Genomic DNA, 25,688 nt, shown 5'->3' with positions numbered 1-25,688 from the left:
CACACAGGCAGAGGAGAGAGGTCCCGTAACAGAGAATCTGTCTTCATGTCAGCAGAGAATTAGTCTGCATGTCATAGCAGAGAATCAGGCTTCACGTCAGCCACCACTGCAACAGTCCATTGGCATATATTTAGGCCCAGCACACAGGCAGAGGAGAGAGGTCCCGTAACAGAGAATCTGTCTTCATGTCAGCAGAGAATTAGTCTGCATGTCATAGCAGAGAATCAGGCTTCACGTCAGCCACCACTGCAACAGTCCATTGTCAGATATTTAGGCCCAGCACCCAGGCAGAGGAGAGAGGTCCCGTAACAGAGAATCTGGCTTCATGTCAGCAGAGAATCAGTCTGCATGTCATAGCAGAGAATCAGGCTTCACGTCACCCACCACTGTAACAGTCCATTGTCATATATTTAGGCCCAGCACCCAGGCAGAGGAGAGAGGTCCCGTAACAGAGGATCTGGCTTCATGTCAGCAGAGAATCAGTATGCATGTCATAGCAGAGAATCGGGCTTCACGTCAGCCACCACTGCAACAGTCCATTGTCAGATATTTAGGCCCAGCACCCAGGCAGAGGAGAGAGGTCCCGTAACAGAGGATCTGGCTTCATGTCAGCAGAGAATCAGTCTGCATGTCATAGCAGAGAATCAAATAGAAGTGATGGCTGGCACTCCACTAAATGGTATCTTCGGTGCTCAGTGATGGAGATTACCTCCGATAATATCATAGAATAATTCACGGCACTCGAATTGAAATGAATGAAATAATAATATTTATTATATAGAATTTTGCCACCAATAGACGTCAGTTATATGGGCCAACGTTTCGGTCCTCCCGGACCTTGGTCACGGCCTATTAATTATAATAGCATACAATCAGTACAATATGGAAATAATTTTAAAAAAAATAATATTAGAAAATTTTGACTAAAGAGAAAATATATATATACATCTAGGGGCAAGTCTTACGTATATCTATATGCATAGTATAATACAATACTGATATAATAATCAAAGCTGCAACTGCATATAAAGAATCAATCGATCAATGAACTGATAGTGGGATAGTACTCACAGAAATTAATCAATGAATAGTCTATTTCAAGAACATTAAGGACCATCAAAGTGGTAAAAGCAAGTACATGAAACCACTGAAATTAACATCAGAGATATTCACAATAAAGATATAGTATGGTTATGGATGTATTGAATATAGTATCAGGTATAGAAGCTCCATGGAACAATCACAATCTAAACATTTGTATATAAGGAAAACAGAGAAGCTGCAAATTAAATCATTACGTCTATATGGGTGTCAGTACAACAATAGTATAACCTGCTAGACGAAAACTGATTCAGTAATTGATTTATGAAGGAAAAAGTACTGAACCCACATAGAGAATAATTCACAAAATAAACTGCATACGTACATATCACTTACATACCTTGAGATAAACTGGTTAGAGGAGAGTGGCATTGCGCTGGGTGGCCTGCGCATGTCCGATATTTGTACTGTGTCTGGTCTCGCGATACTGGGAGGACGTCATAGAACTGGAAGTCCGCATTCGCGATCGGAATAACGGAAGTCCGGTTATCGGAAAAAATTCGCAAAAAAATTCGCAAAGGAGAAAAATTCGCAACTGCATAAAATTCGCAGGTAAGAAAAAATCGCAATTGGTAAAAATTCGCAAATAGTGAAAAATCGCAATATATGAAAAAATCGCAAATATATATAATTTTTTGAAACATCCAAAAAAAAAAAAAAAAAGGAAGAGGTCGGGTCAAAAAAACAAGACCATCGACTCCTAATGCGAGAATTACACAAAGTTCATTTAGAATACTCGGTCAAAATATATATAATTAGATATCAACCCAGCATCGGAGGGCAGACTACAGACATAATCAGTAAATCAGTAGACAAATAATAATAATTATTACAGACATATAGTTATATTGATATATTAGTATATTAGATGTTCATATTTGAAATATATTAATTGACATTAATATTAATAGATTAGTTAATTAAATCAAACGAGCATGATCAAGAAACTGTAGTTCCATAAAAAATAATAGATAATAATCCTACCTTCGGACATTATCATTTAGTCTGCAATAGTCATATAGAAAAGAAAGAAAAGAAAATGTTATAATTCATTGTATATAAAATTCAAAATCACGATTTAAACCTAAGGGAGCTAGTGTCTTTAATTCATGGATCCAATATGATTCACGATTTTGAAGTGTCAGTTTGCGATTTCCGCCTCGACGTGATAAGGGAATATGTTCGATAATTTGGAATCTGAGTTGACTTATGTGATGACCGGCCTGAATAAAATGATGAGGTATCGGAAGTTCTGTTTTCCTACAGCGAATATCAGATTTATGTTTACTGATGCGATCTCTCGCACATTGGGATGTCTCCCCAACGTAAGCGAGGCCACATGGGCATTTGATGAGATAAATAACAAAGGATATAGCACATGTGAAAAAGCCTGTTATCTTATATGTCTTGCCCGTATGTGGATGCGTGAAGGTACTCCCCTTCATGACATGTGTACACTGTGCACAATTTAAACAGGGAAAAGTGCCCATTTTTGGACTGGACAACATAGTCTGTCTTAATGGCTTCTTCTCAGGGCCAATATCCGCTTTAATAAGAGTATCGCGTAAGTTTTTTGGACGCTTGTAACACATTCTAAATGGATTATTGAATTCCTTAATATCAGGGTAGAATTTACTCAATAGCGGCCAGTGTTTCTGTATAATCCGCTGAATTTTTGGTACAAATGGATGATATGTCACTACCAGTGGAATTCTAGGTGTACAATGTTGTGTTCTTTGAGGTCTCAACTCCTGGGTCCCCTGGGTAATCAATTTAATCTCCTTCTCTAGGAGGCCACGAGGATACCCACGTGCTTTAAACTTATCCGACATCTCTATCAAACGTTGTTTTTGCACTATTGGATCACTAACTATTCTTGACACCCTAGTAAACTGTGACCGAGGTAATGAGGCTTTCGTGTTCCTAGGATGACAACTGCATGTCATAGCAGAGAATCAGGCTTCACGTCAGCCACCACTGCAACAGTCCATTGGCATATATTTAGGCCCAGGCACCCAGGCAGAGGAGAGAGGTACCGTAACAGAGGATCTGGCTTCATGTCAGCAGAGAATCAGTCTGCATGTCATAGCAGAGAATCAGGCTTCACGTCAGCCACCACTGCAACAGTCCATTGGCATATATTTAGGCCCAGGCACCCAGGCAGAGGAGAGAGGTACCGTAACAGAGGATCTGGCTTCATGTCAGCAGAGAATCAGTCTGCATGTCATAGCAGAGAATGAGGCTTCACGTCAGCCACCACTGCAACAGTCCATTGGCATATATTTAGGCCCAGCACACAGGCAGAGGAGAGAGGTCCCGTAACAGAGAATCTGGCTTCATGTCAGCAGAGAATCAGTCTGCATGTCATAGCAGAGAATCAGGCTTCACGTCAGCCACCACTGCAACAGTCCATTGTCATATATTTAGGCCCAGCACCCAGGCAGAGGAGAGAGGTCCCGTAACAGAGAATCTGGCTTCATGTCAGCAGAGAATCAGTCTGCATGTCATAGCAGAGAATCAGGCTTCACGTCAGCCACCACTGCAACAGTCCATTGGCATATATTTAGGCCCAGCACACAGGCAGAGGAGAGAGGTCCCGTAACAGAGAATCTGGCTTCATGTCAGCAGAGAATCAGTCTGCATGTCATAGCAGAGAATCAGGCTTCACGTCAGCCACCACTGCAACAGTCCATTGTCATATATTTAGGCCCAGCACCCAGGCAGAGGAGAGAGGTCCCGTAACAGAGAATCTGGCTTCATGTCAGCAGAGAATCAGTCTGCATGTCATAGCAGAGAATCAGGCTTCATGTCAGCCACCAGTGCAATAGTCCATTGGCATATATTTAGGCCCAGCACACAGGCAGAGGAGAGAGGTCCCGTAACAGAGAATCTGTCTTCATGTCAGCAGAGAATTAGTCTGCATGTCATAGCAGAGAATCAGGCTTCACGTCACCCAACATTGGAACAGTCCATTGTCATATTTAGGCCCCGGCACCCAGACAGAGGAGAGGTTCATTCAACTTTGGGTAGCCTCGCAATATAATGGTAAAATAAAAATAGGATTGATTGAGGAAGTGCCCTGGAGTACAATAATATATGGTTAAGGGGAGGTAGTTAATGTCTAATCTGCACAAGGGACGGACAGGTCCTGTGGGATCCATGCCTGGTTCATTTTTATGAACGTCAGCTTGTCCACATTGGCTGTAGACAGGCGGCTGCGTTTGTCTGTAATGACGCCCCCTGCCGTGCTGAATACACGTTCAGACAAAACGCTGGCCGCCGGGCAGGCCAGCACCTCCAAGGCATAAAAGGCTAGCTCTGGCCACGTGGACAATTTAGAGACCCAGAAGTTGAATGGGGCCGAACCATCAGTCAGTACGTGGAGGGGTGTGCACACGTACTGTTCCACCATGTTAGTGAAATGTTGCCTCCTGCTAACACGTTGCGTATCAGGTGGTGGTGCAGTTAGCTGTGGCGTGTTGACAAAACTTTTCCATATCTCTGCCATGCTAACCCTGCCCTTAGAGGAGCTGGCCGTGACACAGCTGCCTTGGCGACCTCTTGCTCCTCCTCTGCCTTGGCCTTGGGCTTCCACTTGTTCCCCTGTGACATTTGGGAATGCTCTCAGTAGCGCGTCTACCAACGTGCGCGTGTACTCGCGCATCTTCCTATCACGCTCCAGTGCAGGAAGTAAGGTGGGCACATTGTCTTTGTACCGTGGATCCAGCAGGGTGGCAACCCAGTAGTCCGCACACGTTAAAATGTGGGCAACTCTGCTGTCGTTGCGCAGGCACTGCAGCATGTAGTCGCTCATGTGTGCCAGGCTGCCCAGGGGTAAGGACAAGCTGTCCACTGTCGAGGCGTATCTTCATCGTCCTGCCTTTCCCCCAGCCACGCACCAGTGATGGGCCCGAGCTGCGTTGGGTGCCACCCCGCTGTGACCATGCTTCATCCTCATCCTCCTCCACCTCCTCCTCATCCTCGTCCTCCAGTAGTGGGCCCTGGCTGGCCACATTTGTACCTGGCCTCTGCTGTTGCAAAAAACCTCCCTCTGAGTCACTTCGAAGAGACTGGCCTGAAAGTGCTAAAAATGACCCCTCTTCCTCCTCCTCCTCCTCCTCCTGGGCCACCTCCTCTTCCATCATCGCCCTAAGTGTTTTCTCAAGGAGACATAGAAGTGGTATTGTAACGCTGATAACGGCGTCATCGCCACTGGCCATGTTGGTGGAGTACTCGAAACAGCGCAACAGGGCACACAGGTCTCGCATGGAGGCCCAATCATTGGTGGTGAAGTGGTGCTGTTCCGCAGTGCGACTGACCCGTGCGTGCTGCAGCTGAAACTCCACTATGGCCTGCTGCTGCTCGCACAGTCTGTCCAGCATGTGCAAGGTGGAGTTCCACCTGGTGGGCACGTCGCATATGAGGCGGTGAGCGGGAAGGCCAAAGTTACGCTGTAGCACAGACAGGCGAGCAGCGGCAGAATGTGAACGCCGGAAGCGCGAACAGACGGCCCGCACTTTATGCAGCAGCTCTGACATGTCGGGGTAGTTGTGAATGAACTTCTGCACCACCAAATTCAGCACATGCGCCAGGCAAGGGATGTGCGTCAAACCGGCTAGTCCCAGAGCTGCAACGAGATTTCGCCCATTATCGCACACCACCAGGCCGCTTGTTTGAGGCTCACCGGCAGCAACCACTCGTCGGTCTGTTGTTCTATACCACGGCACAACTCCTGTGCGGTGTGGGGCCTGTCCCCCAAACATATGAGTTTCAGAATGGCCTGCTGACGTTTACCCCGGGCTGTGCTGAAGTTGGTGGTGAAGGTGTGTGGCTGACTGGATGAGCAGGTGGAAGAAGAGGAGGAGGAAGCCGAGAAGGAGGAGGTGGCAACAGGAGGCAAAGAATGTTGCCCTGCGATCCTTGGCGGCGGAAGGACGTGCGCCAAACAGCTCTCTGCCTGGGGCCCAGCTGCCACTACATTTACCCAGTGTGCAGTTAGGGAGATATAGCGTCCCTGGCCGTGCTTACTGGTCCACGTATCTGTGGTTAGGTGGACCTTGCTACAGATGGCGTTGCGCAGTGCACACTTGATTTTATCGGATACTTGGTTGTGCAGGGAAGGCACGGCTCTCTTGGAGAAGTAGTGGCGGCTGGGAACAACATACTGTGGGACAGCAAGCGACATGAGCTGTTTGAAGCTGTCTGTGTCCACCAGCCTAAATGACAGCATTTCATAGGCCAGTAGTTTAGAAATGCTGGCATTCAGGGCCAGGGATCGAGGGTGGCTAGGTGGGAATTTACGCTTTCTCTCAAATGTTTGTGAGCTGGAGAGCTGAACGCTGCCGTGTGACATGGTTGAGATGCTTGGTGACGGAGGTGGTGGTGGTGTTGGTGGTACATCCCCTGTTTGCTGGGCGGCAGGTGCCAACGTTCCTCCAGAGGCGGAGGAAGAGGCCGAGGCGGCAGCAGCAGAAGAGGCCGAGGCGGCAGCAGCAGAAGAGGTAGCAGGGGGAGCCTGAGTGACTTCCTTGTTTTTAAGGTGTTTACTCCACTGCAGTTCATGCTTTGCATGCAGGTGCCTGGTCATGCAGGTTGTGCTAAGGTTCAGAACGTTAATGCCTCGCTTCAGGCTCTGATGGCACAGCGTGCAAACCACTCGGGTCTTGTCGTCAGCACATTGTTTGAAGAAGTGCCATGCCAGGGAACTCCTTGAAGCTGCCTTTGGGGTGCTCGGTCCCAGATGGCGGCGGTCAGTAGCAGGCGGAGTCTCTTGGCGGCGGGTGTTCTGCTTTTGCCCACTGCTCCCTCTTTTGCTACGCTGTTGGCTCGGTCTCACCACTGCCTCTTCCTCCGAACTGTGAAAGTCAGTGGCACGACCTTCATTCCATGTGGGGTCTAGGACCTCATCGTCTTCCACCCAGTCTTGATCCCTGACCTCCTGTTCAGTCTGCACACTGCAGAAAGACGCAGCAGTTGGCACCTGTGTTTCGTCATCATCAGAGACTTGCTGAGGTCGTATTCTCATGTCCTCATCATCAGGAAACATAAGTGGTTGTGCGTCAGTGCATTCTATGTCTTCCACCGCTGGGGAAGGGCTAGGTGGATGCCCTTGGGAAACCCTGCCAGCAGAGTCTTCAAACAGCATAAGAGACTGCTGCATAACTTGAGGCTCAGACAGTTTCCCTGATATGCATGGGGGTGATGTGACAGACTGATGGGGTTGGTTTTCAGGCGCCATCTGTGCGCTTTCTGCAGAAGACTGGGTGGGAGATAATGTGAACGTGCTGGATCCACTGTCGGCCACCCAATTGACTAATGCCTGGACCTGCTCAGGCCTTACCATCCTTAGAACGGCATTGGGCCCCACCATATATCGCTGTAAATTCTGGCGGCTACTGGGACCTGAGGTAGTTGGTACACTAGGACGTGTGGATGTGGCAGAACGGCCACGTCCTCTCCCAGCACCAGAGGGTCCACTAACACCACCACGACAATGTCCACGTCCGCGTCCCTTAATAGATGTTTTCCTCATTGTTATCGTTCACCACAACAACAAAAATATTATTTGGCCCAATGTATTGTATTCAAATTCAGCTGAATATAAATTTGAGGCCTAGTATTTAGGCGCTGGGTGACAGGTATAGGTTTACTGACAGAATTAGACTTGGAAATGCACAGTAGCGGGTGTGTGAAGTTATTCAGAATGACCCTATGTGCACCTTGAATATGATATACCCTTTTAGGGATAGATTTCAAATAGCTCTGATACAGCAGAAACCACTAAATTATGAAATTGCTAAATTGGGAATTGTATTTCAACCCAGAACAAAAACTGTGCTTTGACGAACACTAAATAACTTGCCCAGCCACAACAGTACAGCAGTAACAACAGATTTAGCAGGATATAAATTTGAGGCCTAGTATTTAGGCGCTGGGTGACAGGTATAGGTTTACCGACAGAATTAGACTGGGATATGCACAGTAGCGTGTGTGTGAAGTTATTCAGAATGACCCTATCAGCACCTTGATTCTGATATACCTTTTTAGGGATGTATTTAAAGTAGGCCTGATACAGCAGAAACCACTAAATTAGGAAATTGCTAAATTGGGAATTGTATTTCAACCCAGAACAAAAACTGTGCTTTGACGGACACTAAATAACTTGCCCAGCCACAACAGTACAGCAGTAACGACAGATTTAGCAGGATATAAATTTGAGGCCTAGTATTTAGGCGCTGGGTGACAGGTATACGTTTACTGACAGAATTAGACTTGGAAATGCACTGTAGTGTGTGTGTGAAGTTATTCAGAATGACCCTATGTGCACCTTGAATATTATATACCCTTTTAGGGATAGATTTCAAATAGCTCTGATACAGCAGAAACCACTAAATTAGGAAATTGCTAAATTGGGAATTGTATTTCAACCCAGAACAAAAACTGTGCTTGGACGGACACCAAATAACTTGCCCAGCCACAGCAATAACCACAGATTTAGCTGGATATAAATTTGAGGCCTAGTATTTAGGCGCTGGGTGACAGGTATAGGTTTACTGACAGAATTAGACTTGGAAATGCACAGTAGCGGGTGTGTGAAGTTATTCTGAATGACCCTATGTGCACCTTGAATATGATATACCCTTTTAAGGATAGATTTCAAATAGCTCTGATACAGCAGAAACCACTAAATTATGAAATTGCTAAATTGGGAATTGTATATCAACCCAGAACAAAAAATGTGCTTTGACGGACACTAAATAACTTGACCAGCCACACCAGTAACGACAGATTTAGCTGGATATAAATTTGAGGCCTAGTATTTAGGCGCTGGGTGACAGGTATACGAAGAATTAGACTGGGATATGGCCAAAAAATAACCACACTATTGATGGTTAAATGCACTTGGTGTGACAGCTTGACCAACCACACTACTGAGGGTTAAATGCACTTGGTGACAGGCGCAGCTTGCCCCTGATGTAGTTTATGGCCAAAAAATAAACAGACTATTGCTGGTTAAATGCACTTGGTGTGACAGCTTCACCCTGATGTAGGCTTTAGCCAAAAAACAACCACACCATTGATGGTTAAATGCACTTGGTGACAGGCGCAGCTTGCCCCTGATGTAGTATATGGCCAAAAAATAAACAGACTATTGCTGGTTAAATGCACTTGGTGTGACAGCTTCACCCTGATGTAGGCTTTAGCCAAAAAACAACCACACCATTGAGGGTTAAATGCACTTGGTGACGGGCGCAGCTTGCCCCTGATGTAGTATATGGCCAAAAAATAAACAGACTATTGCTGGTTAAATGCACTTGGTGTGACAGCTTCACCCTGATGTAGGATTTAGCCAAAAAACAACCACACCATTGAGGGTTAAATGCACTTGGTCGCAGCTTGTGCTGGCACACCACAAGACACAAAATGGCCGCCGATCACCCCAGAAAAAAGTGACTGACAAACGGTCTGGGCAGCCTAAAAACAGTGAGCATTTGAATTTCAGCAGCTCAATGATCCACAGCTGCAGATCGATCAATTAATCAAGTCCTTTGGAGGAGTTAATCTGCCTAATCTCGCCCTACTGTCGCAGCCGCAACCTCTCCCTATGCTAATCAGAGCAGAGTGACGGGCGGCGCTATGTGACTCCAGCTTAAATAGAGGCTGGGTCACATGGTGCTCTGGCCAATCACAGCCATGCCAATAGTAGGCATGGCTGTGATGGCCTCTTGGGGCAAGTAGTATGACGCTTGTTGATTGGCTGCTTTGCAGCCTTTCAAAAAGCGCCAAGAAAGCGACGAACACCGAACCCGAACCCGGGTTCGCTCATCCCTAATTACTATGTATTATAGAAGTAGAGAAATTGAAACTTGGAAATTTGCAAATTTTCCCAAATTGTTGGTAAATTTGGTATTTTTTTTATAAATAATTTTTTTTTTTTTAACTCCATTTTACCAGTGTCATGAAGTACAATATGTGATGAAAAAAACTATCTCAGAATGGCCTGGATAAGTAAAAGCATATTAAAGTTATTCACACATAAAGTGACACTGGTCAGATTTTCAAAAAATGGCCTGGTCCTTAACCGCTCCAGGACCGCCTAACGCACGGATGCGTCCTGGAGGCGGTCGATTCATTCCTCCTGGACGCATCCGTGCGTCATCTCGCGAGAGGCGAGATTTCCTGTGAACGCGCGCACACAGGCGCGCGCGTTCACAGGATCGGCCGGTAAGAGACTGGATCTACAGTCTGCCAGAGGCGATTGTTCGCTGGCAGGCTTTAGATGCGATTTTTTTAAACCCCTAACAGGTATATTAGACGCTGTTTTGATAACAGCGTCTAATATACCTGCTACCTGGTCCTCTAAGGGTCCCTTTTGCTTGGATCGACCACCAGAGAACACAGGTAACATAGTAACATAGTACATAAGGCCGAAAAAAGACATTTGTCCATCCAGTTCGGCCTGTCATCCTGCAAGTTGATCCAGAGGAAGGCAAAAAAACCCTGTGAGGTAGAAGCCAATTTTCCTCACTTTAGGGGAATAAAAATTCCTTCCCGACTCCAATCAGGCAATCGGAATAACTCCCTGGATCAACGACCCCTCTCTAGTAGCTAAAGCCTGTAATATTATTACGCTCCAGAAATACATCCAGGCCCCTCTTGAATTCCTTTATTGTACTCACCATCACCACCTCCTCAGGCAGAGAGTTCCATAGTCTCACTACTCTTACCGTAAAGCATCCTCTTCTATGTTTGTGTTCAAACCTTCTTTATACATATTAATTAGATCTCCTCTCAGTCGTCTTTTTTCTAAAGTGAATAACCCTAATTTTGATAATCTTTCAGGGTACTGTAGTTGCCCCATTCCAGTTATTACTTTAGTTGCCCTCCTCTGCACCCTCTCCAGCTCTGCTATGTCTGCCTTGTTCACTGGAGCCCAGAACTGTACACAGTACTCCATGTGTGGTCTGACTAGCGACTTGTAAAGTGGTAGGACTATGTTCTCATCACGGGCATCTATGCCCCTTTTGATGCAACCCATTATCTTATTGGCCTTGGCAGCAGCTGCCTGACACTAGGTTTTTGCAGCTTAGTTTGCTGTTTATTAAAATTCCTAGATCTTTTTCCATGTCAGTGTTACCGAGTGTTATACCATTTAATAAGTACGGGTGACTTGCATTATTCCTTCCCATGTGCATAACTTTACATTTGTCAGTGTTAAACCTCATCTGCCACTTATCTGCCCAAGCCTGCAATCTATCCAGATCCCTCTGTAGCAGTATACTGTCCTCTTCAGTGTTAATTACTTTACACAGTTTAGTGTCATCTGCGAAAATTGATACTTTACTATGCAAGCCTTGTACAAGATCATTAATAAATATATTGAAGAGAATAGGGCCCAATACTGACCCCTGAGGTACTCCACTAGTGACAGTGACCCAATCTGAGTGTGTACCGTTAATAACCACCCTCTGTCTTCTATCATTGAGCCAGTTACTTACCCACTTACAGACGTTTTCTCCCAGTCCGAGCATTCTCATTTTATATACTAACCTTTTATGTGGTACAGTGTCAAATGCTTTGGAGAAGTCCAGATACACAACATCCATTGATTCGCCGCTGTCAAGTCTAGAACTTACCTCCTCATAGAAACTGATTAAATTTGTTTGACATGATCGATCCCTCACGAAGCCATGCTGATATGGCGTTATTTGCTTATTTCCGTTAAGATGCTCTAACATAGCATCTCTCAGAAAACCTTCAAACAGTTTACCTACAACAGATGTTAAACTTACCGGCCTATAGTTTCCAGGCTCTGTTTTTGGACCCTTTTTGAATATTGGCACCACATTTGCCATGCGCCAATCCTGTGGGACATTCCCTGTCAGTATAGAGTCAGCAAATATCAGAAATAAGGGTCTGGTTATGACATTACTTAATTCCCTTAGGATACGGGGGTGTATGCCATCCGGTCCTGGCGATTTGTAGCTCTGTAATATGGCACCAACCACCACTACACTACACTACACCCCCCCCATCACTTATTAACCCCTTATGAACCCCTGATCACCCCATATAGACTCCCTGATCACCCCCTCTCATTGATCACCCCCCTGTAAGGCTCCATTCAGATGTTCGTATGTGTTTTACGGATCCACGCATCCATGGATCGGATCCGCAAAACACATACAGACGTCTGAATGGAGCCTTACCAGGGGGGTGATCACCTCATATACACTCCATGATCACCCCCTGTCATTGATCACCCCCCTGCCATTGATCACCCCCCTGTAAGGCTCCATTCAGACGCCCGTATGTGTTTTACGGATCCACAGATCCATGGATCGGATCCGCAAAACACATACGGACGTCTGAATGGAGCCTTACAGGGGGGTGATCAATGACAGAGGGGTGATCACCCCATATACACTCCCTGATCACCCCCTGTCATTGATCATCCCCCTGTAAGGCTCCATTCAGACACCCATATGTGTTTCACGGATCCACGCATCCATACATCGGATCCGCAAAACACATACGGACGTCTGAATGGAGCCTTACAGGGGGTGATCAGGGAGTCTATATGGGATGATCACCCCCCGTAAGGCTCCATTCAGACGTCCGTATGTGTTTTACAGATCCACGCATCCATGGATCGGATCCGCAAAACACATACGGATGTCTGAATGGAGCCTTACCAGGGGGGTGATCACCCCATATACACTCCCTGATCACTTCCCTGTCATTGATCACCCCCCTGTCATTGATCACCTCCCTGTAAGGCTCCATTCAGACGTCCGTATGTGTTTTACGGATCCACGCATCCATGGATCGGATACGCAAAACACATACGGACGTCTGAATGGAGCCTTACAGGGGGGTGATCAATGACAGGGTGGTGATCACCCCATATAGACTCCCTGATCACCCCCCTGTCATTGATCACCCCCCTGTAAGGCTCCATTCAGACATTTTTTTGGCATAAGTTAGCGGAAATTGTTTTGTTTTTTAGTTTTTTCTTACAAAGTCTCATATTCCACTAACTTGTGTAAAAAAAAAAAATCTCACATGAACTCACCATACCCCTCACGGAATCCAAATGCGTAAAAAATTTTAGACATTTATATTCCAGACTTCTTCTCACGCTTTAGGGCCCCTAAAATGCCAGGGCAGTATAAATACCCCACATGTGACCCCATTTCGGAAAGAAGACACCCCAAGGTATTCCGTGAGGGGCATATTGAGTCCATGAAAGATTTACATTTTTGTCCCAAGTTAGCGGAAAGGGAGACTTTGTGAGAAAAACTTTTTCCACTAACTTGTGCCAAAAAAAATAAAAATTCTATGAACTTGCCATGCCCCTCATTGAATACCTTGGGGTGTCTTCTTTCCAAAATGGGGTCACATGTGGGGTATTTATACTGCCCTGGCTTTTTAGGGGTCCTAAAACGTGAGAAGAAGTCTGGGATCCAAATGTCTAAAAATGCCCTCCTAAAAGGAATTTGGGCCCCTTTGCGCATCTAGGCTGCAAAAAAGTGTCACACATGTGGCATCGCCGTACTCAGGAGAAGTTGGGGAATGTGTTTTGGGGTGTTATTTTACATATACCCATGCTGGGTGAGATAAATATCTTGGTCAAATGCCAACTTTGTATAAAAAAATGGGAAAAGTTGTCTTTTGCCGAGATATTTCTCTCACCCAGCATGGGTATATGTAAAATGACACCCCAAAACACATTCCCCAACTTCTTCTGGTACGGTGATACCACATGTGTGACACTTTTTTGCAGCCTAGGTGGGCAAAGGGGCCCACATTCCAAAGAGCACCTTTCGGATTTTACAGGGCATTTTTTACAGATTTTGATTTCAAACTACTTCTCACGCATTTGGGCACCTAAAATGCCAGCGCAGTATAACTACACCACAAGTGACCCCATTTTGGAAAGAAGAACCCCAAGGTATTCTGTGAGGGGCATGGCGAGTTCCTAGAATTTTTTATTTTTTGTCACAAGTTCGCGGAAAATTATGATTTTTTTTTTCTTACAAAGTCTCATATTCCACTAACTTGTGACAAAAAATAAAAACTTCCATGAACTCACTATACCCCTCACGGAATACCTTGGGGTGTCTTCTTTCCAAAATGGGGTCACTTGTGGTGTAGTTATACTGACCTAGCATTTTAGGGGCCCATATGCGTGAGAAGTAGTTTGCAATCAAAATCTGTAAAAAATGACCGGTGAAATCCGAAAGGTGCTCTTTGGAATGTGGGCCCCTTTGCCCACCTAGGCTGCAAAAAAGTGTCACACATGTGGTATCGCCATACTCAGGAGAAGTTGAGGAATATGTTTTGGGGTGTCATTTTACATATACCTATGCTGGGTGAGAGAAATATCTCGGCAAAAGACAACTTTTCCCCTTTTTTTATACAAAGTTGGCATTTGACCAAGATATTTATCTCACCCAGCATAGGTATATGTAAAATGACACCCCAAAACACATTCCCCAACTTCTCCTGAGCACAGCGATACCACATGTGTGACACTTTTTTGCAGCCTAGGTGGGCAAAGGGGCCCACATTCCAAAGAGCACCTTTCGGATTTCACCGGCCATTTTTTACAGATTTTGATTTCAAACTACTTCGCACGCATTTGGGCACCTAAAATGCCAGCGCAGTATAACTACACCACAAGTGACCCCATTTTGGAAAGAAGAACCCCAAGGTATTCCGTGAGGGGCATGGCGAGTTCCTAGAATTTTTTATTTTTTGTCACAAGTTTGCGGAAAATTATGATTTTTTTTTTCTTACAAAGTCTCATATTCCACTAACTTGTGACAAAAAATAAAAACTTCCATGAACTCACTATACCCCTCACGGAATACCTTGGGGTGTCTTCTTTCCAAAATGGGGTTACTTGTGGTGTAGTTATACTGACCTAGCATTTTAGGGGCCCATATGCGTGAGAAGTAGTTTGCAATCAAAATCTGTAAAAAATGACCGGTGAAATCCGAAAGGTGCTCTTTGGAATGTGGGCCCCTTTGCCCACCTAGGCTGCAAAAAAGTGTCACACATGTGGTATCGCCGTACTCAGGAGAAGTTGAGGAATATGTTTTGGGGTGTCATTTTACATATACCTATGCTGGGTGAGAGAAATATCTCGGCAAAAGACAACTTTTCCCCTTTTTTTATACAAAGTTGGCATTTGACCAAGATATTTATCTCACCCAGCATAGGTATATGTAAAATGACACCCCAAAACACATTCCCCAACTTCTCCTGAGCACAACGATACCACATGTGTGACACTTTTTTGCAGCCTAGGTGGGCAAAGGGGCCCACATTCCAAAGAGCACCTTTCGGATTTCACCGGCCATTTTTTACAGATTTTGATTTCAAACTACTTCGCACGCATTTGGGCACCTAAAATGCCAGCGCAGTATAACTACACCACAAGTGACCCCATTTTGGAAAGAAGAACCCCAAGGTATTCCGTGAGGGGCATGGCGAGTTCCTAGAATTTTTTATTTTTTGTCACAAGTTCGCGGAAAATTATGATTTTTTTTTTCTTACAAAGTCTCATATTCCACTAACTTGTGACAAAAAATAAAAACTTCCATGAACTCACTATACCCCTCACGGAATACCTTGGGGTGTCTTCTTTCCAAAATGGGGTCACTTGTGGTGTAGTTATACTGACCTGGCATTTTAGGGGCCCATATGCGTGAGAAGTAGTTTGCAATCAAAATCTGTAAAAAATGACCGGTGAAATCCGAAAGGTGCTCTTTGGAATGTGGGCCCCTTTGCCCACCTAGGCTGCAAAAAAGTGTCACACATGTGGTATCGCCGTACTCAGGAGAAGTTGAGGAATATGTTTTGGGGTGTCATTTTACATATACCTATGCTGGGTGAGAGAAATATCTCGGCAAAAGACAACTTTTCCCCTTTTTTTATACAAAGTTGGCATTTGACCAAGATATTTATCTCACCCAGCATAGGTATATGTAAAATGACACCCCAAAACACATTCCCCAACTTCTCTTGAGCACGGCGATACCACATGTGTGACACTTTTTTGCAGCCTAGGTGGGCAAAGGGGCCCACATTCCAAAGAGCACCTTTCGGATTTCACCGGCCATTTTTTACAGATTTTGATTTCAAACTACTTCGCACGCATTTGGGCCCCTAAAATGCCAGGGCAGTATAACTACCCCACAAGTGACCCCATTTTGGAAAGAAGACACCCCAAGGTATTTCATGATGGGCATAGTGAGTTCTTGGAAGTTTTAATTTTTTGTCACAAGTTAGTGGAATATGAGACTTTGTAAGGAAAAAAAAAACTTGTGACAAAAAATAAAAAGTTCTATGAACTCACTATGCCCATCAGCGAATACCTTAGGGTGTCTACTTTCCGAAATGGGGTTATTTGTGGGGCTTTTCTACTGTCTGGGCATTGTAGAACCTCAGGAAACATGACAGGTGCTCCGAAAGTCAGAGCTGCTTCAAAAAGCGGAAATTCACATTTTTGTACCATAGTTTGTAAACGCTATAACTTTTACCCAAACAATTATTTTTTTACCCAAACAATTATTTTTTATCAAAGACATGTAGAACAATACATTTTGCGAAAAATGTATATATGGATGTCGTTTTAAAAAAAAAAATTACAACTGAAAGTGAAAAATAATGAAATTTTAGCAAAAATTACAAATTTCGATTAATAACAAAAAAAGTTAAAATGTCAGCAGCAATGAAATACCACCAAATGAAAGCTCTATTAGTGAGAAGAAACAAGGTAAAATTCATTTGGGTGGTAAGTTGCATGACCGAGCAATAAACGGTGAAAGTAGTGTAGTGCCGAAGTGTAAAAAGTGGTCTGGTCATTAAGGGTGTTTAAGCTAGGGGGGCTGAAGTGGTTAAGGTGAAATATGGCCTTGTCCTTAAGGGGTTAAAGAGATTTTCTCCTCTATAAAAGAAGTGGAATAAACTGTGAAATAAAATATAACTTTTATTAATAACTATTAAAACAAAGTGGTGACCACTGCATGGAGACTAAAGTACCACTGAATAAATCAAATAAATATGGCACTTGTATGTCACATTGACAGATTGGTCCTCATCTATTTTGGGAGTGACCAAACCAAAAATACAGTAGGGTATTTTATGGTCACTTACTTGAGCACCACAGACTCTTTAAACAGCTGATTGGCGGGGGTGGTGGGAGTCAGAGGACTACCATTCAGATATTCTTACCTCTCCTGAGGATTAGTCATCAGCATTTTACTCCTGGAAACCCTCTTTAAGCTCTGTGTTCTGTCAGTTTTTTCAGCTGTATAGGTTTTTAATAAAACATTGCTGGGCTGAGAAATGACTAGAAAAAAAACTTACAACGGGACCTCCTTGAGTTTCTTGTGTAAGCGTCGGTGCACATTCACCTAGAGATGCTTTGGCCATGCCTGGAGCTTTTATGCTATTCCTATGTTTCCATGGGTTTCCTCCAAAGTTCAGGTCTGACAGCCTATTTAACCCCTTTTGGGGGCAGCCAATTTTTGGGCGTTAGTGACCAAGTAACTCCCCCTCCCCTTTTTATCATTGCATTTTAAGATTTCAAGAGCCACAGCTTATTTTTATTTTTCTGTTGATGTGGTCATATGAGAGCTTCCTTTTGTTCTGGGAAAAGTGTTGTTTTTAACTGTTTTTGAAAAAATAGAAAAAAAACAGCAACTCCAATTTTTTTTGTTTTCATTAGATCATTGGTTGCCATGTTATGACAATCCTGCCCATTAGAGCAGGAACCTGGCTATCACTATACAGCTGAGCACCCTCACTAAGGGGCTAAGGGGTAAAAATAAAATATAGAAAAAAATGCTAAAATTGCTAATCCAACCTTACATTTGCTCCAAAGCCACAATTTCATGGTCATGCTGGTTATCTCCTTTGGTAATTGCTGAAGTTCCTATAACTGGTGGGAATACATGAGATGGACACCCGCTAATAGCACTGATTTACAGATCATTTTATGATTATCAACTGAGCATTTAATAAAAAAGAATATGGTAGACACACTGAAAAGTGATTCTTTGCAGATGCTGGCTTCAACACAATAGTGGAAAACAACAGCCTAGTCTCCTTAGGCTACTTTCACACTTGCGGCAGAGAGATCCGGCAAGCAGTTCCATCGCCGGAACTGCCTGCCAGATCAGGCAAAATGTATGCTAACTGATGGCATTAGTAAGACTGATCAGGATCCTGATCAGTCTTAAAAATGCCTGATCAGTCGAAAAAATGCATTGAAATGCCGGATCCGTTGTTCCGGTGTCATTCTGCAAAACGGATCCGGCATTTATTTTTTTCACCTTTTTTTCAGTCTGCGCATGCGCATAACGGAACAACGGATCCGGCATTCCAGTATTCTGAACGCTGGATCCGGCACTAATACATCCCTATGGCGTTCAGGCAAGTCTTCAGTTTTTTTCACCGGAGATAAAACCGTAGCATGCTGCGGTTTTCTTTTTTGCCTGATCAGTCAAAACGACTGAACTGAAGACATCCTGATGCAAACTGAACGGATTGCTCTCCATTCAGAATGCATGGGGATATGCCTGATCAGTTCTTTTCCGGTATAGAGCCCCTGTGACGGAACTCTATGCCGGAAAAGAAAAACGCAAGTGTGAAAGTACCCTAACATTCTGATCTAATGGTTTTTGCTCTGAGATTAGATTAGATTAGGATCTGTTTTGCAAACCACTATCCTAGTCAGTAAAGAATAGAATTTTGCTACATTCCTTGCAATTTATATTTAAATGTTAAGATAGAAATGTTATAACATATTAATATTATTTAAGGTTATATTATTCAAAAATAATACAAATTTATTCTTGGCAGAAGACTGCACCAGGAGCTCAGAGGGATATGGGATATTTTCACAACATACTATGACTCAAGATGTATATAAACACCATGTCATAATCCCAGATGTATCTTCAGCCTTTCACAGCAAAGATCCATCATCTGATTATTTTCAATGGATCCGATCTTCTGATTTACCACAGACTGCTAAGCAAAACAAAGAACACAGAAGGGGTGAACATCAAATACGAGAGAAGCCATTTTCATGCTCAGAATGTGAGAAATGTTTTAATGCTAAATCAGAACTTGTTAGACATCAGAGAATTCACACAGGGGAGAAGCCATTTTCATGTTCAGAATGCGGGAAATATTTTACCCAGAAGCAAGAACTTGGTATACATCAGAGAATTCACACAGGGGAGAAGCGATTTTCATGCTCAGAATGTGGGAAATGTTTTAATCGGAAATCAAATCTTGTTATACATCAGAGAATTCACACAGGGGAGAAACCATTTTCATGTTCAGAATGTGGGAAATATTTTATCCAGAGGCAAGATTTTGTTATACATCAGAGAACTCACACAGGGGAGAAGCCATTTTCATGCTCAGAATGTGGGAAATCTTTTAATTCTAAATCATATCTTGTTAGACATCAGAGAATTCACACAGGGAAGAAGCCATATTCATGCTCAGAATGCGAGAAATGTTTTAATGCTAAATCAGATCTTGTTAGACATCAGAGAATTCACACAGGGGAGAAACCATTTTTATGCCCAGAATGTGGGAAATGTTTTAATCGGAAATCAAATCTTGTAATACATCAGAGAGTTCATACAGGGGAAAAGCCAAATCATTTAAGTTGTAGTCCAAGCAAGGGAAATTAATTTACAGCACTAAATGATGATTGACAAACTTATTTAATTACCAATAAATGTCTTATTTAAAAGCATATGGAAACTTATCACTTTGCTCTTAAAATGGTGCAGAAAACAACATGAAAATCACAATAAAAAAACGCACATTACTCAACACTCTGTATTGTAGATTTTGGTGTCGAATTTTTCATGAAACCACAACACAGCAATCGTGTATCCACACAAATAGTCACGCTCCAGTGATGGAATTAAGGATGGCACGTTGTCTTTGTAGGGAGGATCCAGCAGGGTGGCCACCCAGTAATCAGCACTGGTTAGAATGTGTGCAACTCGGCGGTCGTTGTGTAGGTACTGCAGCATGTAGTCTCTGATGTGTGCCAGGCTACCCAGAGGCAATGAAAAGCTGTTCTCTGTGGGAGGTGTATCGTCTGTGTCCTCTGTATCCCCCCAGGCACGCTCCAGATATGCCCATGAGCTGCTTTCGGTGCCATCCTGCTGTGAACAATGTTCCTCCTCCGCATCATCTTCCTCATGCTCCAGAACTGTGTCCTGGCTGGACAATTGTGTACCTGGCTTCTGTTAGTGTTCAGGAACCCACCCTCCGAACCACTTATAATTGACTGGCACGATAAACGTGGAAATGACCCCTCTTCCTCCTGTGCCACATCCTCTTCCATCATCACCCAAAGCCTTTTTTCAAGGAGACATAGAAGTGGGATAGTAACGCTGAGGATGGCATGATTGGCACTGGCCATTTTGGTGGACCACTCGAAACAGCGCAACACGGCACACACGTCCCGCATGGAGGCCCACTCGGTGGTGGTGAAGTGGTGCTGTTCCTCAGAGCGACCCATGCGTGCTGCAGCTGAAACTCCACTCTCGCCTGCTGCTGCTCACACAGTCTCTCCAGCATGTGCAAGGTGGAGTTAAACTTTGTTGGTATGTCACATATGAGGCGGGGAGTGGGAAGGCCGAAGTTAGGCTGCAGGGCAGACAAGCGAGCAGCGGTGAAAACGCAGAAAGCGCGCAGAGACGGCCTGCACTTTCTGCAGCAGCTTTGACATATCGGGGTAATTTTTTAGGAACCTCTGCACCACCTAATTCAGCACATGCACCAGGCAAGGGATGTGCATCAAACCGGCTAGGCCCAGAGCTGCTATGAGACTTTGCCCGTTATAGCACACCACCAGGCCATGCTTGAGGCTCAGTGGCACCAACCACTGATCGGTCTGTTGTTCCATGCCCATCCACAGCTCCTGCGCGGTGTGTGGTTTTTACCCAAAACAGATGAGTTTCAAAACAGCCTGCTGTCGTTTCCCCCTGGCTGTGATGAAGGTGGTGGTGCAGGTGTTATACTGACCGGATGAGGAAGCGGTAGAGGATGAAGCGAAGTAGGAGGCAACAGGAGGCAATGAGAAATTTCCTGCAATCTTCGGTGGCAGAAGGACATGTGCCAAATTGCTATCCGCCTCAGGCCCAGCCGCCACTGCATTTACCCAGTGTGCAGTTAGGAAGATATAACATTCCTGCCCCTGCTTACTGGTCCACGTATCGGTGGTTATGTTACCTTGCCACAGATGGCGTTGCGCAGTTCATACATGATTTTGTCTGCTACTTGGTTGTGCAGGGCAGGGATGGCTCACCTGGAAAAGTAGCGGCTGGGAACCACGTACTTTGGGTCAGCCACCGCCATAAGGTTTTTAAAGTCTCTGTCTCCACCAGACAGAATGACAGCATTTCAAAGGCCAGGAATTTTGAAATGCTGGCGTTCAGAGCCAGGGATCGCTGGTGGATAGGGGAGTACTTCCCATTTCTCTCCAGTGTTTGGGGAATGGACAGCTGAACACTTCATTGGGACAGTGTGGAGATGCTTGGTGATGGTGGTGGAGGTGGTGGTGTTGCTGCCACATCCTCTGTTTGCAAGGTGGCAGGTGCCACTGTCACTCCAAGGGGGAGGAAGAGGCCAGGACTGCAGCAGAAGAGGGAACAGGAGGATCCTGGGATATTTCGTGGTTTTTGAGATGTTTACTCTACTGCAGCTCCTGCTTTGCATTTAGATGCCTGGTGGTGGTGGTGGTGGTGATGAGCAGGTGGTGCTCAGGTTTAGAACATTTATGCCTCGCTTCAAGCTCCGATTGCACAACGTGAAAACCACTCGTGTCTTGTCGTCAGCACATGGTCTGAAGAACTGCTATGCCAGGGAACCCCTTGGAGCTGGCTTTGGTATGCTCAGTTCCAGGGTGCGGTGGGCAGTAGCAGATGTACTGGTTAGGGGACGGCCACTCTGCTTTTTTACCGTGCTCCGTCTTTTGCTGTGTGGCTGGCGATGTGTGACCACCACCTCTTCTTCCGAACTGCACATGTCACTCACATGACCTTGATTCCATTTGAGGTCTAGGACCTCATCATCCTCCACATCATTTGCCACCCACTCCTCACCCCTGCCCTCGTTGCTGGTCTGCACACTGCAGAAAGCCGCAGCAGTGGGCACCAGTGTTTTGTCATCATCAGAGACATGCTGCGTTGCTACTCCCATGCCCACATCCTGAAATATACGTGGTTCGGCTTCAGTGCACTCAATCTCTTCCACTTCTAGGGCAGGGCTAAGTGGAAAGGCCATGGAAATCCTGCCAGCAGAGTCATCAAAAAGCATAAGAGACTGCTGCATGACTTGGGGCTCAGGCTGCTTGCCTGATTTGCAAGGGGGTGAGGTGAAAGACAGATGCCCATTGGCTGCAGGTGCCAACTCTGCGCTTTCAGCAGGGGACCGGGTGGGAGACAATGTGCAGGAACTAGAGGCACTATAGGCCACCCAATCTACTACCGCCTCTATTTGTTCTGGCCTCACCATTCGTACACCGGTATTCGGGCCTACAAAATAACTCTGAACATTCTGTCGCCTACGTGCACCTGAAGAAGGCGTTTCATTTGTGTGTGTAGCTGGCACAGACCACGTCCTCTCCCTGCAACAGGAGCTCCACTAATACCAGCAGCACCACGACCAGGGCCACGTCCATCTCCTCATTCTTTGAGGTCACCCACAAAACTAACAGACGGATTAACTTTATTAATTTCCCTGTCACAGATGCAGTGCAAGTGTACCTCACACAAACAATTGGTATATGTCACCCACCGATGTAACAGACAGATTAACTATATAACTTTTTCTGTCACTTTTATGCAATACAGGTGTACCTAAAAAAAAATAATGGGTAAATGTCACCCAGCAAACTCACAGACGGAATAACTATATTACTTTCCCTGTCAAGTATGCAGTGCAGGTGTACCTCACACACAAACAAATGGGTATCTGTCACCAACCGATCTAAGAGATGGATTAACTATATTACTTTCTCTGTCATGTATGCAGTGCAGGTGTACCTCAAACAAAAAATGGGTATATGTCACCCACCGAACTAACAGACAGAATAAGTATTATAGTTTTGTGGCAGGGGTACAAAGATGGTGCATTTTACCGACAAATGATCGCTATAGGTCACCCACAGAATTAACAGCCAGATTAATTGTTATATTTCTATGTCAGGGGTGCAAAGCTGGTGTATTACACCCACAAAAAAAACATAATAGGCCACCTACAGAATAAATAGCCACATGAGATTCCTAACACTCTCCCTTACTTCAGCTGCCTGTTTCCTGTCCCTGCACTACTCAGATATGATGGGCAGTGCTACACGAGATCCAGCTTTTTTAGAGGCTGGGTCACATGATGCAACGGCCAATCACAGCCATGCCATTATTAGGCATGGCTGTAATGGCTTCTAAGTGCCCACAGCTTAAAAGCGTGTTGATTGGCTGCCCTGCAGCCTTTCAACCAGCTTTATTAAATGTCCGAACACCGAACTCGAGCCTGAACTTTTCCGGAAAAGTTTGGGTATGGGTCTGGGTAACTGAACACGCTCAACACTATCCATAAATATTGTACCCCCATTGCCACCTATGACCTTTGAGTATAATCTTAAAACACCAAATGATGTAAATAATAAAGTCACCACTGTGGAAATTAAATTCTTTTTTTGGTGTTGCAGACCAACCGTGTGATGTGGGCGATTTTCACAATCTCGTAAATTCAAAGGTAGTCGCGCTGCCAGGCACACTTCATAGCATCAGAGTGCAAAGTCAAGAAAAACAGCAGCTCTTTTTGTGTAGCTATGACACAGACATTCCACCAACAGGCAATCTCTATCGTGCGAGTTCCTCCTGTGGATTACAAAGTTGCGCCGCACATAGTGAAGTTCCACCAACCTTAATCTCTCAAATATTTTTTAATATACTCACAAGAGTCACTAAAATTCAGGCATTAAACAATAAAATCTGTAGCACCGCCCATCCCGGGTTTCACCAGAATAACTTTGTCAAGGGCGAATGTCCCAGCCTTCCTTGGGCTTTCTTTTATGCCACGGAGGGAGCCAAATAGCAAACCTCTTTCCTTATGTTAATTTGTTAGAATTTTAAAAGCCTTCTCCATAAATATTCCATACATTTTTCATACATAAAATTATAAACCAAAACACACCCTTATTTTAACAACCAGATGTTATATATTACACATATCTTTTTTCACCACTAACTCGATCCTATACACCACGTATACCTCCTTCCTTTCCTTACACTTATATCCCTATTCACACTGCGGCAGGAAACAACTATTCAAACAAACATGGTTTCAAGTCAAAATTGGCATTCAATCTGCTGGGTTGCAGTGAATCTAACCTGTAGATCCACTCAACCTTTCTGCGGTTAATGTTACTAACCGGATCTCCACCTCTCCACTTTTGAACCACCTTTTTCAAATCCATGTTTTCAATTTAAGTAGCCGTGTTTTCAATTTACGTAGTGTTCTCCCTACATACAAATAGTTGCAGGGACACTTTAGTAAATAAATAACCCCGGCATGTTCACAGCTTATCTCTCCTTTGATAGCAAGCAATGCAGAAACCGTACCATGTGAACTGGTTTTTCGTTCCTTTTTTCTTATATATAGGAATATAGCTGTGTATCAGTAAGTTACGTATATTAGGGGCCCTACGATACAAAATATTGGGTTTTTCTGGAATTACGTCCCCCCAAAATAGGATCATTTTTAGGACCTTCCAATTTTTTCTTGACATATTTTTCATTGGACCAGCAAGCGCACAAAATTGAGTGAAGAAAGTAAACCTAGAATCTTTTTCTTTATTCTTTACCTCTCTCTCCTTATTCTCCTTTCCTCGATTGGCTCCCACTTCCTCATATATTTATTGTATTTTTCTTTTATCATACCCCTTTTACTCAAACCGTTTTTTTATCAGTTTGCCCTGTTCCTCACAATCTTTTTTATCAATGCAATTCCTACAAATTCTCATCAGTTGGCCTTTTGGTATGTTTTCTAGCCAAGGTCCAAAGTGACAACTGGTTGTGTCAATGTAACCATTGACATCCGTGGGCTTGAAGTAGGTTTTAGTTTTCAGGGAGTTCCCTTCAATAGATATAGTTAGATCCAAGAAGTTAACCCTCTCCGCACTAATCTTACTAGTAAAAACTAGGTTCCAAGTGTTATTATTAAGATCTTTCATAAAATTCCTCAACCCCTCTTCCTCCCCTTCCCAGAAAATCAGGCATTTGTCTATAAATCTCTTCCATAAAATAAGCCTCCCTCGTATCTGCTTCGTTTGCAACTCAGGTTTAATTCTTTCTTCCTCCCATGCAGACATAGAAACATTAGCGTTCCGATCTCCTGCCTATAAAAAAAAACCCCTAAAACCAAAAATAATTATTACTCAGGCAAAAATCAAGACATTCAAAGATGAAAACCCCTTGTTCTTCTGTCATCTCCAGATCTTTAGTTAGCTGTTCCTTCACCGCTCAGATCCC

The 25,688-nt window shown here is 44.3% G+C and overlaps 1 protein-coding gene across 1 annotated transcript in view; it reads left to right on the top strand.

The window, feature by feature from the left end:
- The first annotated feature begins 18,981 nt into the window (after positions 1-18,981).
- Positions 18,982-25,688, top strand: part of LOC122941923 (oocyte zinc finger protein XlCOF22-like) — a 38,274-nt gene continuing 31,567 nt past the window's right edge. The window contains exon 1 of the mRNA XM_044299422.1: positions 18,982-19,820. Within this exon, the coding sequence (XP_044155357.1) occupies positions 19,029-19,820 (792 nt within the window). The 5' untranslated portion in view covers positions 18,982-19,028. The remainder of the gene's footprint in view (positions 19,821-25,688) is intronic.

The sequence above is a fragment of the Bufo gargarizans genome, chromosome 6 (assembly GCF_014858855.1).
Source record: "Bufo gargarizans isolate SCDJY-AF-19 chromosome 6, ASM1485885v1, whole genome shotgun sequence".
Lineage (NCBI taxonomy): Eukaryota > Metazoa > Chordata > Amphibia > Anura > Bufonidae > Bufo > Bufo gargarizans.
The sequence above is the reverse complement of the archived record's forward strand: the minus strand, read 5'-3'. Positions and strand labels throughout refer to the sequence as shown.